This window comes from Rhinoderma darwinii, chromosome 10 (assembly GCF_050947455.1).
Source record: "Rhinoderma darwinii isolate aRhiDar2 chromosome 10, aRhiDar2.hap1, whole genome shotgun sequence".
Lineage (NCBI taxonomy): Eukaryota > Metazoa > Chordata > Amphibia > Anura > Rhinodermatidae > Rhinoderma > Rhinoderma darwinii.
In genome coordinates, this window is record NC_134696.1 from 22,954,687 (window position 1) to 22,968,310 (window position 13,624).

At 43.7% G+C, this 13,624-nt stretch overlaps 1 protein-coding gene across 1 annotated transcript; it reads left to right on the plus strand.

Moving 5' to 3' along the window:
• The first annotated feature begins 1,714 nt into the window (after positions 1 to 1,714).
• On the plus strand, positions 1,715 to 11,032 carry PARK7 (Parkinsonism associated deglycase). The gene is made up of 6 exons (XM_075840753.1): positions 1,715 to 1,895; positions 3,094 to 3,195; positions 7,408 to 7,467; positions 8,303 to 8,372; positions 9,469 to 9,555; positions 10,630 to 11,032. Exons 1-6 carry the CDS (start codon positions 1,806 to 1,808, stop codon positions 10,782 to 10,784), a joined length of 564 nt encoding a protein of 187 aa, XP_075696868.1. The 5' UTR covers positions 1,715 to 1,805; the 3' UTR covers positions 10,785 to 11,032.
• Positions 11,033 to 13,624: the final 2,592 nt, after the last annotated feature.

Sequence of the window (13,624 nt, forward strand, 5' to 3'; positions counted from 1 at the left end):
TTGGGCAGAATAACCGTGTGCTCCGCTATTCTACCCAATAAAGAAACGGAACTTGACCGGAAGCGATCTATCAGGGTCTGTTACAAAACTGATCAAAATGGATCTGTCATATCCACTTTTGGAATATGTAAAAACGGAGCCCGTTATAATAGAGGGAACATCATTGGCCACGTTTGATTTTTTTATATGAATTTATCACATTTTCCTCGATAAAACAGGCTGTGGCTCCATGGTGATGAAACAACCACGATGATCGCACAAATATGATCGTGTTAGTTCTCGCAATATTGTGGCTAATATAATCCTATAGGGTTGCATTTATACTATTGCCTTATACAATATTATACAATTTTATTTTTTCACGATATCGCAATGCGGTTTTAATATTTTTACCTGTATAAAGTAGGCTCCTCCCCTTAATTGCACAAAATCACATTCAATGCAAATCCAGACATGACGACTCTTCGTCGCCCGCTGATATATAGTTTTCACCCGGTTCCCAGGTTGACGTCTCAGCAAGTCATAATAATCATAATCTCTCCAAACAAACAAACAACATGGAGACAATAGTACAGAGGTCCCTGTCCATCAGAGCTTACAGTCTAATTGGAATAGGAGGAGTGACACAATATGTGTGTGTATATTTCTAAAATCATAAATTATTACGTATCCACAAATTTGGTGATAGTTTTATGATTGCAGGAACTCCTCGGTGGTCCCGAACCCCCAGATCCTCCCCACTGCAGTGAGGACATTGAATGGAGCGGTGGTCGAGCATGCGCCAGTCTCTCCATCCAATGTCTATGGGAATGACGGAAACAGCCGAGTACAGCACTCGGCTGTTTCTGTCATTCTCGTAGACATTGGATGGAGCGGCGAGCGCATGCTCGACCACCGATCTATTATAGCTCCTACTCCCTGCGGGCGAGGAGGATCTGGGGGTTCGGGACCCCCAGTGATAATAAGATTATCACTTATCCGTAGATTTATGATTTTGGTAATACCCCTTTCATTTTCTTTAGGCGACCTGTCCCTTGTGTTGGCAATGGGAATATAAACCAGTCATCCAGCCAGTAAAATCGTGATTTACTTATTACGTGTCATCGTAAGGGTATGTTCACACGAGGGCGTCCGTAACGGCTGAAATTACGGGGATGTTTCAGCCTGAAAACATCCCCGTAATTTCAGCCGTAACGGCATGTGCAGGCGCTTGAACGCTGCGCCCATTACGGACGTAATTGGCGCTGCTATTCATTGGAGTCAATGAATAACGGCTCCAAATACGGCCAAAGAAGTGACAGGTCACTTCTTTGACACGGGCGTCTATTTACAAGCCGTCATTTGACAGCGGCGCGTAAATTACGCCTCGTGTGAACAGACAAACGTCTGCCCATTGCTTTCAATGGGCAGATGTTTGTCAGCGCTATTGAGGTGCTATTTTCGGACGTAATTCGGGGCAAAAACGCCCGATTTACGTCCGTAAATAGGCCGTGTGAACATACCCTCAGACATCGCACACAATAAGCCACCGCGGAACCCCAGCTGAGCATTGGAGAAGATAAGTTTTATGTGCCAATGTGCCAGCATTCCTCCTGAGCGCGCAACAAACACATATAGTGCAGTCACGTGTAATACTTATACTTGACCTCTAGGTGGCGATACAACAATAATTTTAATCGCGTTTTGGAAGTTTGTCCCTCGTGTCTCCCTGTAGCAGTGCTTATAGGGGCGTGCAGCCGCGGAGCTCAGTGCTGTCTGACGTTCAGAGCTGCAGGAGGAGAATCTGCACCGTGGTCTCCAGCATTATGGCCGCGAAGAGAGCTCTGGTGATCCTGGCCAAGGGGGCAGAGGAGATGGAGACTGTCATCCCCACTGATGTGATGAGGAGAGCTGGGGTGAGTGGAGGGTGTATGCAGCGTGGGGGTCACACTCTCTGTGCGATAGTTGTCCTATGAGATGTGCAGAGAATTTGCACAATAACCTGTCCTCCTCCTCCAGTAAATGACACCAGGTACATAAAGGGGGGGCACTCAACACCCCCAATATTGGGGGTCACCTGCAATTAACCCGCAATACACTGACCTATGGCGAGCGTGGCCACTCACGACACGAGCAGTGCCAACCTGGGATGGACAATTCTAGTGATCAGGGCAAATGGGTGTGGCTTAATACAAGTGGGTGTGGCTTTTTGCAGTCCTGTCCAACGGGACGCTGATTATGGTAATAAGGGCCGTCCCCTCGGGGTGCCACTAAAAAGTACCCCCCCTGTATGGTATTTGTGTGGGACCACGTGGCCTTACTCTAGTACTTCATTTTGTAAGATGCAATGGATGCCGCCATGTCCTACTCCGGTGACTGGATCCGTTACCCTACAGAGCCCCGAGCAAGAGGACAGGAGCTACTTTAGGGTCTTCAAAGATAAAAGCTATAAAGAGGATCTGTAGCATCCTGACCTGTTTTATTATTATGGTAATTACTTGTATTCCCATGAAATAACGATTCTGGAACATCTTTTCTTAGGTCTCTGCGCTTTTCCTTTCCTCTGTTATTCCTCCTAGAAATGTATAAACTGACAACTTGGTGTTCCTATTCTCCTTGTTAAAGGGGTGTGTCTGTCAGTGCTGATTGGGCATTCAGTCTGTGCAGGGACACACCCCCAACTGGTAACACCCAGATGTCAATCCATACATTTCTAGGAGGAATAACAGAGGAATGGCACAACGTAATGTTCTGGAACATCTCTCCTTAGAACTGTGATTTTAAGGGGAATATAAGTATTTATTAAAACAGACCTGTCAGGAGAGGTGATGGGTTCTCTTCAGGATTCCCTATTTCAGGGATCCCCCCCCCCCCCACTGTCATCTGTTATTTCTGGGGAATTGCAATTTATCCTTACCCAGCGCCCACTGACATAAGTGGCCTCCCTTGATGTTGGTGGATGCCGGTGGACTGATGTATGACTCTAGTACTAGGACAATTTCTAGGATTTCTCTCTTACCTTAAGGTGCACTAATGGGGTGTTTTTATGGGGTTTTTATTTATTTATTGGCATCTCCCGTTTTTATTCACTCACACGATTTTTGCAAAGAACAGATTGTCGTGACGGTTGCGGGACTGACCGGCAAGGATCCAGTTCAGTGCAGCAGAGACGTCGTCATCTGTCCCGACACCAGCCTGGAGGAGGCCCGGACAAAGGTAATAATATCTCTGGGGCGTACAGACATTACAGCCCTGACCCACTATTAGCCATGTCCGCAGCAATCGAATGTGTATGAGGCGGTGGCCAAGAGACCCCTCAGTGCCTCCTCTTAGTGGGGGAGGAGTCAGACAGGTCGGCCATGTTGGATATGATTCCACTTAGATAAGCGTTAGATACCCCCTCCCCCCCTCCATAGAGATAAACAGCCAGCGCCGCTGATCTATCGTGTGTGTGTGATAATGAAGGATATTTCCTGGTTCCTGAAATCCTATAGCCTGCAACTATCCAAGGTGTATATGTATTACCCTGGGCCCCATACAGCCAAAGAGATTGGGCCACCCCCTCCCCCGTTACTCTGGGTGGGTTACGGTAAGTGTGGCGCTCATGTTTGTACACTAGATGTCGCTATATACTGTCCAGTTACAGTGAACGAAACCATGAAGCAGTCAGTGACCGGTTGATACCCTGGATTTTATTGAATTCAGCCAAAAACGTATCCCGCTGTATGGCCTGGGGTACTCCTGATGTCACTGTCCATAAATGAACAGATGTCAGGAGGTTTCAACGGGGCACAGTGATTGTGAAGCTCTGCCTGGGGACTCCGGCATAGGGAAGATCCTGACGTCACTGTCCATATAGTAATGTCAGGAGCGGTGTACGTTTTTCTGCGGGATCTATAGGGATGGAGTAGCAAAGTCTACCACGCTATTCCATCCATCAAAAAAAGGTATACGACACATACCAGCCCGACGGAAACCGAAATGACATAATGGAGTCCTTTGCGAAGGATCTGCAGAAAATGAACCCTTTGCATTGTAAAGGGTGAAATACGTGGCAATTTTGCAACATAACGGGCGTGCAGAACGCCGTAAAGCCCCCGCGTAGAAGAGAGCGCAGCGCATCCGTCCCAATATTCACGGAGCGTAATTCTACCAATGCCTCACGCAGCCGGTGCGCGCCGTGTTAGAGTCGTAGACTATTTACTCCGAACCGACATCAAGAGAAGGAAAACTGCAGCACACGTGTATTAAAGGTGTCAAAAAAAGGCGCAAGAAGTTTTTCGCCATCACAGTGACGTTTCTACCCCGGTGGGGGTCTTTTTCCAGCCTGAAGACCCACGCTAGGGTCGCTGGGATGCTGGAGTAAACTTCCTGTGCCTTTTTTTGATAACTCTTAATACACGTCTTTTCCTTCTCTTAAAATCATGCAGATTTTTTTTTCCGCTGCATGTGAATGGGGTTTTGTAAACTCCATTCACATGAGTTGTAGTGGATTTTCAGAGGGAAATCCGCACCGAAAATAGGAGGCAAATCCACCCCGTCTGAAGTGGCCTTAGGGTCTGTTCACACAGCGCAGTCAAGTCCCATTTTTGCAAAAACGTGATTTGCTGCACTGAGAATAGACCCTAAAAGCACTTCTTTTGTTTTTCATGTTTTGCACCATTTTTTTTTTAATGCAATTCTTGTAATCACGGCGCAAGTGAGGCGGGTTTGCTGTGATTTACAAAATCATGGCAAAGCTGCGCCATTTTTTTTGCTGCGATTACGGAAATCACTGCAAAAAAAGTGAGGTAAACACCAAAAAAACACTTTTGGGGTCAGGAGGGATGTGAAGGGGGATGGGGCACTCGGCCGTCTTGCAGGGTCCAGTCGGCTGTGTAGAGAAGGAGCTGTCGTGTAGCAGCTTCTCCTGAGTCTTCTCAGGGTCTCGGCGTTCGTTACTTCAGAAGGAAGGAATGGGCTCTATTACGTTGAAGGGACCGTTGCTTTCTCCAAGTAACTAACGCTGGGGCCCTGATGGAAATGTTTAAAGTGTGTGTGTAACACACACACACACACACACACACACACACACACACACACACACACACACACACACACACACACACACGTATGTGTGTGTATATTATGTGTCTGTGTGTATGTATATTATATGTATGTATATTATGTGTGTATGTATATTGTGTATGTGATATGTATATATGTGTGTGTATGTATAGTGTGTGTGTGTGTGTTATGTATATTGTGTATATTGTGTGTGTGTATTGTATATTGTGTGTGTGATATGTATATTATGTGTGATATGTATATTATGTGTGTGTGATATGTATATTGTGTGTGATATGTATATTGTGTGTATTGTGTGTGTGATATGTATATTGTGTGTATTGTGTGTGTGATATGTATATTGTGTGTATTGTGTGTGTGATATGTATATTGTGTGTGTGTATTGTGTATATGTGTGTGATATGTATATTGTGTGTGTGTGTGTGTATTGTGTATGTGTGTGTGATATGTATATTATGTGTGTGTGTGATATGTATATTATGTGTGATATGTATATTGTGTATATTGTGTGTGTGTATAATGTGTGTGTGATATGTATATTATGTGTGATATGTATATTATGTGTGTGTGATATGTATAGTGTGTGTGTGTGTGATATGTATATTGTGTGTGTATTGTGTATATTGTGTGTGTGATATGTATATTGTGTGTGTATATTATGTGTGTATTGTGTATATGTGTGTGATATGTATATTGTGTGTGTGTGTGTGTGTATTGTGTATATGTGTGTGTGATATGTATATTATGTGTGTGTGTGTGTGTGATATGTATATTGTGTGTGATATGTATATTGTGTGTATTGTGTGTGTGATATGTATATTGTGTGTATTGTGTGTGTGATATGTATATTGTGTGTATTGTGTGTGTGATATGTATATTGTGTGTGTGTATTGTGTATATGTGTGTGATATGTATATTGTGTGTGTGTGTGTATTGTGTATGTGTGTGTGATATGTATATTATGTGTGTGTGTGATATGTATATTATGTGTGATATGTATATTGTGTATATTGTGTGTGTGTATAATGTGTGTGTGATATGTATATTATGTGTGATATGTATATTATGTGTGTGTGATATGTATAGTGTGTGTGTGTGTGTGATATGTATATTGTGTGTGTATTGTGTATATTGTGTGTGTGATATGTATATTGTGTGTGTATATTATGTGTGTATTGTGTATATGTGTGTGTGATATGTATATTGTGTGTGTGTGTGTGTGTGTGTATTGTGTATATGTGTGTGTGATATGTATATTATGTGTGTGTGTGTGTGTGATATGTATATTTTGTGTGTGTGTATTGTGTATATGTGTGTGTGATATGTATATTGTGTGTGTATTGTGTATATGTGTGTGTGATATGTATATTATGTGTGTGTGTGTGTGATATGTATATTGTGTGTGATGTGATATGTATATTTTGTGTGTGTGTGTATTGTGTATATGTGTGTGTGATATGTATATTATGTGTGTGTGTGTGATATGTATATTGTGTGTGATGTGATATGTATATTTTGTGTGTGTATTGTGTATATGTTTGATGCCGCCAGATTTTTTTCTGTGACTTTAACATTTTGCAAAATAAGTTTTTTCCCGGCAATGAGATGTCCATGATCTTGCAAGTTGCGCACCCATGTCTGATATTGGTCAGGGATTTTGTCTACATCGATGTTTTAGTTTAGTTTTTTTTCTAATTTGGTTGCATGCGATCCCATTAACCCTTACCGCCCCCCCTCTTATTCTGAGCCGCTCAGTTTATATTTGACAATCGTACATGGCGCGGCTGTTATATAACTCGCAGCACTAAAGGTCAGCATTTCTGGCACTGCACTGGGCATGACTCGGGCTAAATTAGGAACTCTCCGTCTGCCAATTATTTTCTGGTCTGCAATTTAACCCTGTTATGTGCCAGAGCTAAGATGGTTCTACACAGCGGAGAGGACTTTGTATGGGTTTGGTTCGCCAACTACTGGTTCAACTACCCCCCCCCTCATCTGATTTGAGTGTAATCTGGTGGTCAAGCAGAGACTGAAGCCCTTGGCTCTGGCTTATAGGGGTTGGGGGGTTCTCTCTCGGGGGACTCCCCTCATTCTCTACAAGCCATGAAAATACATTTTTGTGTCCAAGTAAAGTAACATCGACTTCTAAAAGCAGAGGCCAGAAATGTTTTGGTTTATATCTATGTATTTATCTGATCTTTATTCATGTGAATTGCAATTTGAACAGTCGTCGTCTCTATTAGGCCGCGTTCACATGTCGCGGTCAAGCTGAATTTTGTTTGCCGCAATTTCCTCAAAACCGTGACAACGGGGGTGCAATTTAACATTAGTGACACGGCCTTTATTTATTTTTTGTTTCAGGGCCCTTATGATGTTGTCGTGCTCCCTGGAGGTAATCTTGGTGCCCAGAACTTGTCAGAGGTAATGATTGCACAAGGTTTCCTGGGGGATCTGGCGCAGTAGTCAGGACCCCCCCCCCCAGTGAATTATTCCAATAATACATTTTACAGCACAGAAAAGCAAATGTGTTAATTACCATAAACCGCTGTTTATTTATTGGAGGGGGTGTATTTGCTCAGTCACAGATATGGCAAAAATGGGTCACCGTAGGGGAAACTAATATTAAAGGAGGTCTCTAGTATAGAAAATCCCTATCAGGGATTTCTGGGTTAATAAAAGGGTCCTCCTATTCAGGATCCTTATACAGAGCAGAGATCGGTTAAAAAGGGCGTCTCTCGCTCTGGAGGACCTGTCCTGGATTATACAGACAACGTATGAATTTTGAATGAGAAGGGTGTAATGCTTAGTTTCCCCTGTGGTGGTGCTGCAGGGAAATGGAACGTTTGAAAATGACACTCTCCACAGATTACAACTGATCACTGGAGGTAACAGCAGGAGGACATTTTGTGATCCGCTTATTGTCAGGCGACCTTTCTAAGATTATGTTCACACTTACGTCAGATCCTTCATCAGCAGCAAATTTGTTGGGAATTGTTCCTGTGAAAATGACGGACGCTACGCCAGTACACATTGAATCCCATAACAAGACAATGGGGTCCGTTGGCCATCGGTTGTATCTGTGGTATACCTGATCCCCCAAAGCGTTGTCTTGTGTTTTTTTTTTTTTTTCCTTAAACCCCCCCCCCCCCCAAAAAAAAAGTTCTAGTCTTTAGCTTTTTGAAAGCCCTTAATCCCACGTGTGATAAATCCTACATTATGGAAATCTAACATTTTCATTTTTTATTTTTTCTTCCAGTCTTCTGCAGTAAAAGAGGTTTTACAAGAACAAGATGCCAAGAAGGGGTTCATTGCTGCGATTTGTGCTGGTATGGACCCCCCCCTTTTTTTATTTATTTTGCTAGAACTAAAATATGATGTGAACGAACCCAACCAATAAACAAAATCTTGCACTGACAAGGGGGTGGGGCGGTGCTATGCCCATGGGCATCACTGCTATTCTCAGCTGCCCTATCTTATCTCCATCCGTGGTGAGTTGCTCGTGCTTCTAGTTTCATAAAGGGGATGGTTTTGGAACAGTGGTAAGATCATTATAGAGAAACGATCGCTCCAACGCATCGAAAAAAGCAAGAAGGCTTAATTAAAAATCTGTTGTGATAACATAACCCGCGTGGAGTCTGATCCTGAAGTCCTGCTGCCATCCAAATTATGTGAAAAAGAACTAGGGAATCTGACTACACAGGGCTTGTTTGTAGTCTGATACCATGGCGACGGTAAGGTCTGAATAGGAGCCGTAGAGATGTTTCATTTTGACTATTTGCAAAGTTATACGAGGAGGCTATTAATTTAAGGCCTATGTACAACATCCGTCCACTGTTCAAAAGACCTTTTGTGAGGGCATTTACTAAGAGAAATCAAAGCCCACCCTCTTAAATGTGGCGTGATACCTTTCAGCTATTTGGGAGGATAGGGGTGACTGTAACTAATTGTTTCTGTCCCCTGATTGGGTAATTGTGCCCAATAGATGCCAGTTTTATTTTAGGTTTTATTCTGAACTGCCGGGTCCTCTAAATCCATTCGCTATTGCTCACTACAGTCCTGATGATGCTCAATCCACATCAGGGGAGTATAGGGGTTGCTGAGGGGGCAGCTGCACCCGGGCCCTGATGGCACATAAGACATCAGTGTCCTAAATGGCATGTGGTAGGTGGGGGGGGGGGGCTCTGTCCAAATGTCTCTAGTAAAATCCATATTTAATAAGAGAAGATCCACAGAATTAGTTGAAGACGCTTTGGTCTTTCCGGCTTGGTGATGTCCTCTCGATACAAGGTCTGGTCCATGTTGGCGGCTGTGATCTGATTGGTCGGCTCTTAGATGGAGACATTTTGACCAGCTTCTAGCTATTGGTTGACCATGTATGTCCTATGTGCAGTGATCGCTGACCTGGCATCGCGCTCCTTACAGGTCCCACCGCACTGCTGGCTCATGGAATAGGATTTGGAAGAAGCGTGACTACACATCCCTTGGCTAAAGACAAAATGATGAATGGAGGTAACGTGTCCCAATGACTTTATAAAATAACCAACTAGTTCTTGAGCGGATCACCTTAAGGTTATTTCCCATTGAACGTTGCAAGTGACGGTAAGAGATGTGAGGCAACAGTCCGCTGCCTGTGCCATGGGTCTGGGGGGTACATGCTTCCATCTGTGGTGAAGGTGTTGGGCTAGATTCACACATCGCCTATTTGTGGTGGAATCTGCGTCGCAATTCTGCAACAAAGTACAGTACAATGTAAGTGAATGTGGCTTGAATAAACTCCATTCACTTAGTGTAGCACTTAAAGGGATATTACGTCTCCACAAATAAAGCTTATTCATTGTAGAATAGTGTTTATAGAATTTTCTGTATCCATTCCTTGCAGATTTCAAGATCTCTGCTTGCTGTCGTTCAATAGAAGCCTTCATGGTTTACTTCTAGAGGATTCAAAATCTGTCCTGGTCACGTGATGGACACACAGGTGCATGGTTTGTTACAGGACCGTTATCAGAGCTGTGTCTTGTAGCAAGTCGTGCACCTGTGTCCATCGCTTGACCAAGACCAATTATTATCCTCTGGTAGTAAACCACAAAGGCTTCTATTGAATGACTGCAAGCAGAGATCTTGAAATCCCGTCGGAATTGATACAGAACGTAGATTGGAAAATGATATAACATTATTATACAATAGTGTATTTGCAGACCAGTCCGCTCTCCTGACTAGTCGGTTTCAGTAAATGCTTCCTTTCCCCCATCAGATAACATTTCTAGATCATCCGTTTTCTTAACTCTGTGTTGGGCTGTTCCTCTGTTATTCCTCCTGGAAATGTATATACTGCAACAGGAAGCTACCATTCCCTTGGTCGATGGGGGTGTCCTTGCACATTCTGACAGTCCAATCGATTGTTAATAAATTATATGTACCATTAAAACATAAAGTCCCGCAAAAATCAAGTCATCGTACAGCTATGTTGTCGGGTGGAAAAAAGTTAAGGCCCAACATAGATCACGCCGTTGAGGGGTTAATGTTGATCCCATGTGGCGCAGGGTATTTTGGCCTGTTCGACCCTCTGGTTTTGTGTCCCTTCAGATCATTACAAGTACTCTGAGAATAGAGTGGAGAGGGACGGACACTTCATCACCAGTCGTGGACCTGGCACCAGCTTTGAATTCGGCCTGACCATCGTGGAAGTCTTGTTGGGAAAAGACGTAGCCGATCAAGTAAAGGCCCCGATGGTTCTTTAAGATTAGACAATGGAGGACCCGCCTTGTAGTGGAGATCAGATGGATGAACCGATCCTTAAATATCCAGGCTTTCTATTTTTGGGCAGTTCCACGTAATGTTTTGACCATTTAATAGTTCATCCGTTGATATCTCGTGATCTTGCGCTCAAACTGTAGCACTTATTTCTTGTAAAGATCTATTGGTGACGTCTGCCATAATGAGGGGTGTGAGACGTGCCTGACCCTGAATAAACCTCATTAAAGGGAAAGTGTCTTGTATTTCATTTTATCTTCGTTTGATTTAAAGGGGTTGTCCAGGTTGGGGGCTGTTCTTCATACTGATGACCTATCCACAGGATAGGTCATCCGTATATCATTGGTGGGGGTCCAACACCTGGACCCCGCACCGATCAGCTGTTCCGGGTTCCTCCGCGCACCAGATGTCCATGCCGGAAGCAGATGGCTCCGGTCACAGTATAGGAGCAGAGTTGCTGTTCTGCAGCACGGCCGTTATACCGTGCACTGAGCTATCTGCTTCATACACCGGCCACTGCATAACATTTTGGTGCCGGAACAGCTGATCAGTGCGGGGTACTGTTGTCTGACCCCCGCTGATCATATACTGATGACCTATCCTGTGGATCGGTCATCAGTATGAAAAACAGACAACACCTTTAAAGTATATAGATGATAAACAGGGGGCGGCCATATTGCAAACGTGCACTTTGTGGCAGGGTGGGTGTGCTTTATGGCAGCTGAAATGAATGGGAGAAATGTCATAGATTTTTTTTTAGTCGTCTGGAAATGGAGTACAGTCTGTCCTGCAGAGACCAGGGAGTGACAGGGGAGCTATATGCAGAGCGTTATCTGTGTGTATAGTGTTATCAGATCTTATCTAGGCTTTTAGTAATACAATAGAGCAGTTCACTCTCAGGATGAGATGACTCTTCTCCTCCTGTACCTGTATGTACAGCAAAGCTGACAAGTGAGCTACAGAGAACCGACTAATCTTGTGGAAATTGTAATATTTAAAGTGTTTTTTTTTTTTTTTTTTCTCATTTTATATGCTTTTTGTTTATACTTGCCTAAAAAAACCCACTATATTTATCACTATGGTGCTCCAAGGAGCTTAAGAGAACCGGTCAGATCTCCTGACATGTCTATTATTGTAAATATGCATTCCACATAAAATACTTATTTGGCATCCTTTTTCTTTAATAATGTCAGAAACTAGGCTTTCTTTTTGCAGAAAATCTAATGGTCAATATTGTAGCTTTTTTTTTAAATTTTATTTTCCTTGGACTGCTGTGCATTACAAAGGATGACCACTAGAGGGAGATATTGTCTTATTGTTGAACAAAATGCCACTTTCCCTCCATCCATCAAAAAACCCTGACGCTTGACTTAATTCTGACGCGGCGCTGGTTTTAGAAAAAACATTCTACTCGGTCAGTACCTCCTGTAAGAATTTGGGGATGATTCTCCTTAATCCCTTAGTGACCACCAATACGCCTATTCAGGGCGGTCACAAAGGGGGTTAAGAGGTCACAAATATATTCATTGTGCATTATGTAAGGCCTATGTAAATAGTACTGAGTAAGGCCTGTTCCTGTGTGTGTATTGCATGGACTGCGATGTTTGTATATTGTGCTATTGGTTCACGAGGGGATGATGGAGGGCTGTTTCAAATTTGTTTGCCGGAAGAAGCGGTCTGGACCCCATCTTAGTTGGGTGACTGCCACGCCATAACCGCGGGGAGGATGATGCTGGTGTCGTCACACTGCGGACAGTGCTTAGTGCGTAAAAGGTGGCGATTCCTGACAAATGCCGGGTCAGAGAGGCGTGCCCTTGACTTTGTTCTACCGCGGACAGCCATCACGATCTGCCTGCCTGAACCAAGCTAAGAAATTATTGCTGTTGTTGTGACCAGGTGGGAGGTAACACTGGTCTGAGTAAAGCCTATTTTTTTTTTTCCCAACACTCCTGGTGCCTAATTCTAGGGGTGGACAATTAATCAGAGAAAACTAAATTCAGCGCAGATAACTGTCCAGTTTCAACTGTATCTGCGTCCTCAGGATGGCGATACAGTTGAATCCAATGGTGGAGCAGGGAGCCATCAGCTCCCTGCTACACTAATCACAAACTATGCAATGACGTCATCGAGCCTGTCTGAGCCGAGCCATGCAGAGCACAAACCGGAGGAGCAGAGGGAGCTCGTTGTGGCAACAGGTTTAGGTGAGTGTGTGTGTGTATATATATATATATATATATATATTTTTTTATTATGCACGATTGGGGCATTAGAATGCGTAGGGGCCGTTGTACTATTACATCAAAGTAATCAAGTGGCACTGCCTTAGTGCGGTCACTGGTGGTCGGACAGCTGTATTGCACAACCACCACAACTGCCGGGATCGTAGAAAACTCAGATTGGGTCAGTGTACAAATGGACTATTCCACCTTGTAAGCTACCGCCAGGGCTGGCTTCACTATGGCGACCACCTGGGACTGGTAAAAGGTCCCCCGGGCTGTCTATTGTAAGAGCCTGTTGGTGCCTGTGCTGGCATAATATAACCCCTACATTTAGTATCTATAATGGTCATAACATGTACTATAAATATATATACTTATTTTAGTTCAGCAATGACCAAAAAGTCATTTTTAATAATGTTGGCATGGACTATGACCAGGGTGAGGCCTGGGCATTACTGTGCGCTGGATGCTGAGGTCCCAGTAGGGAAAGGTTAAGAAGTCCTGCCCTCCATACCTAAATATAACGCCATTACCTCCATATTAGTGGGATCTCTTATTGCCCATGTGTAGCCCTGCTGTTTCATTATATGGCAGAGATCATATGGGCC

Excerpts from the sequence above, each read along its gene's own strand:
- PARK7 (XM_075840753.1), top strand. The coding sequence starts at position 1,806 with ATGGCCGCGAAGAGAGCTCTGGTGATCCTGGCCAAGGGGGCAGAGGAG. Across the intron at positions 3,196-7,407 it reads TGGAGGAGGCCCGGACAAAG|GGCCCTTATGATGTTGTCGT; the intron begins GTAATAATATCT and ends TTTTTGTTTCAG. Across the intron at positions 7,468-8,302 it reads GTGCCCAGAACTTGTCAGAG|TCTTCTGCAGTAAAAGAGGT; the intron begins GTAATGATTGCA and ends TTTTTCTTCCAG.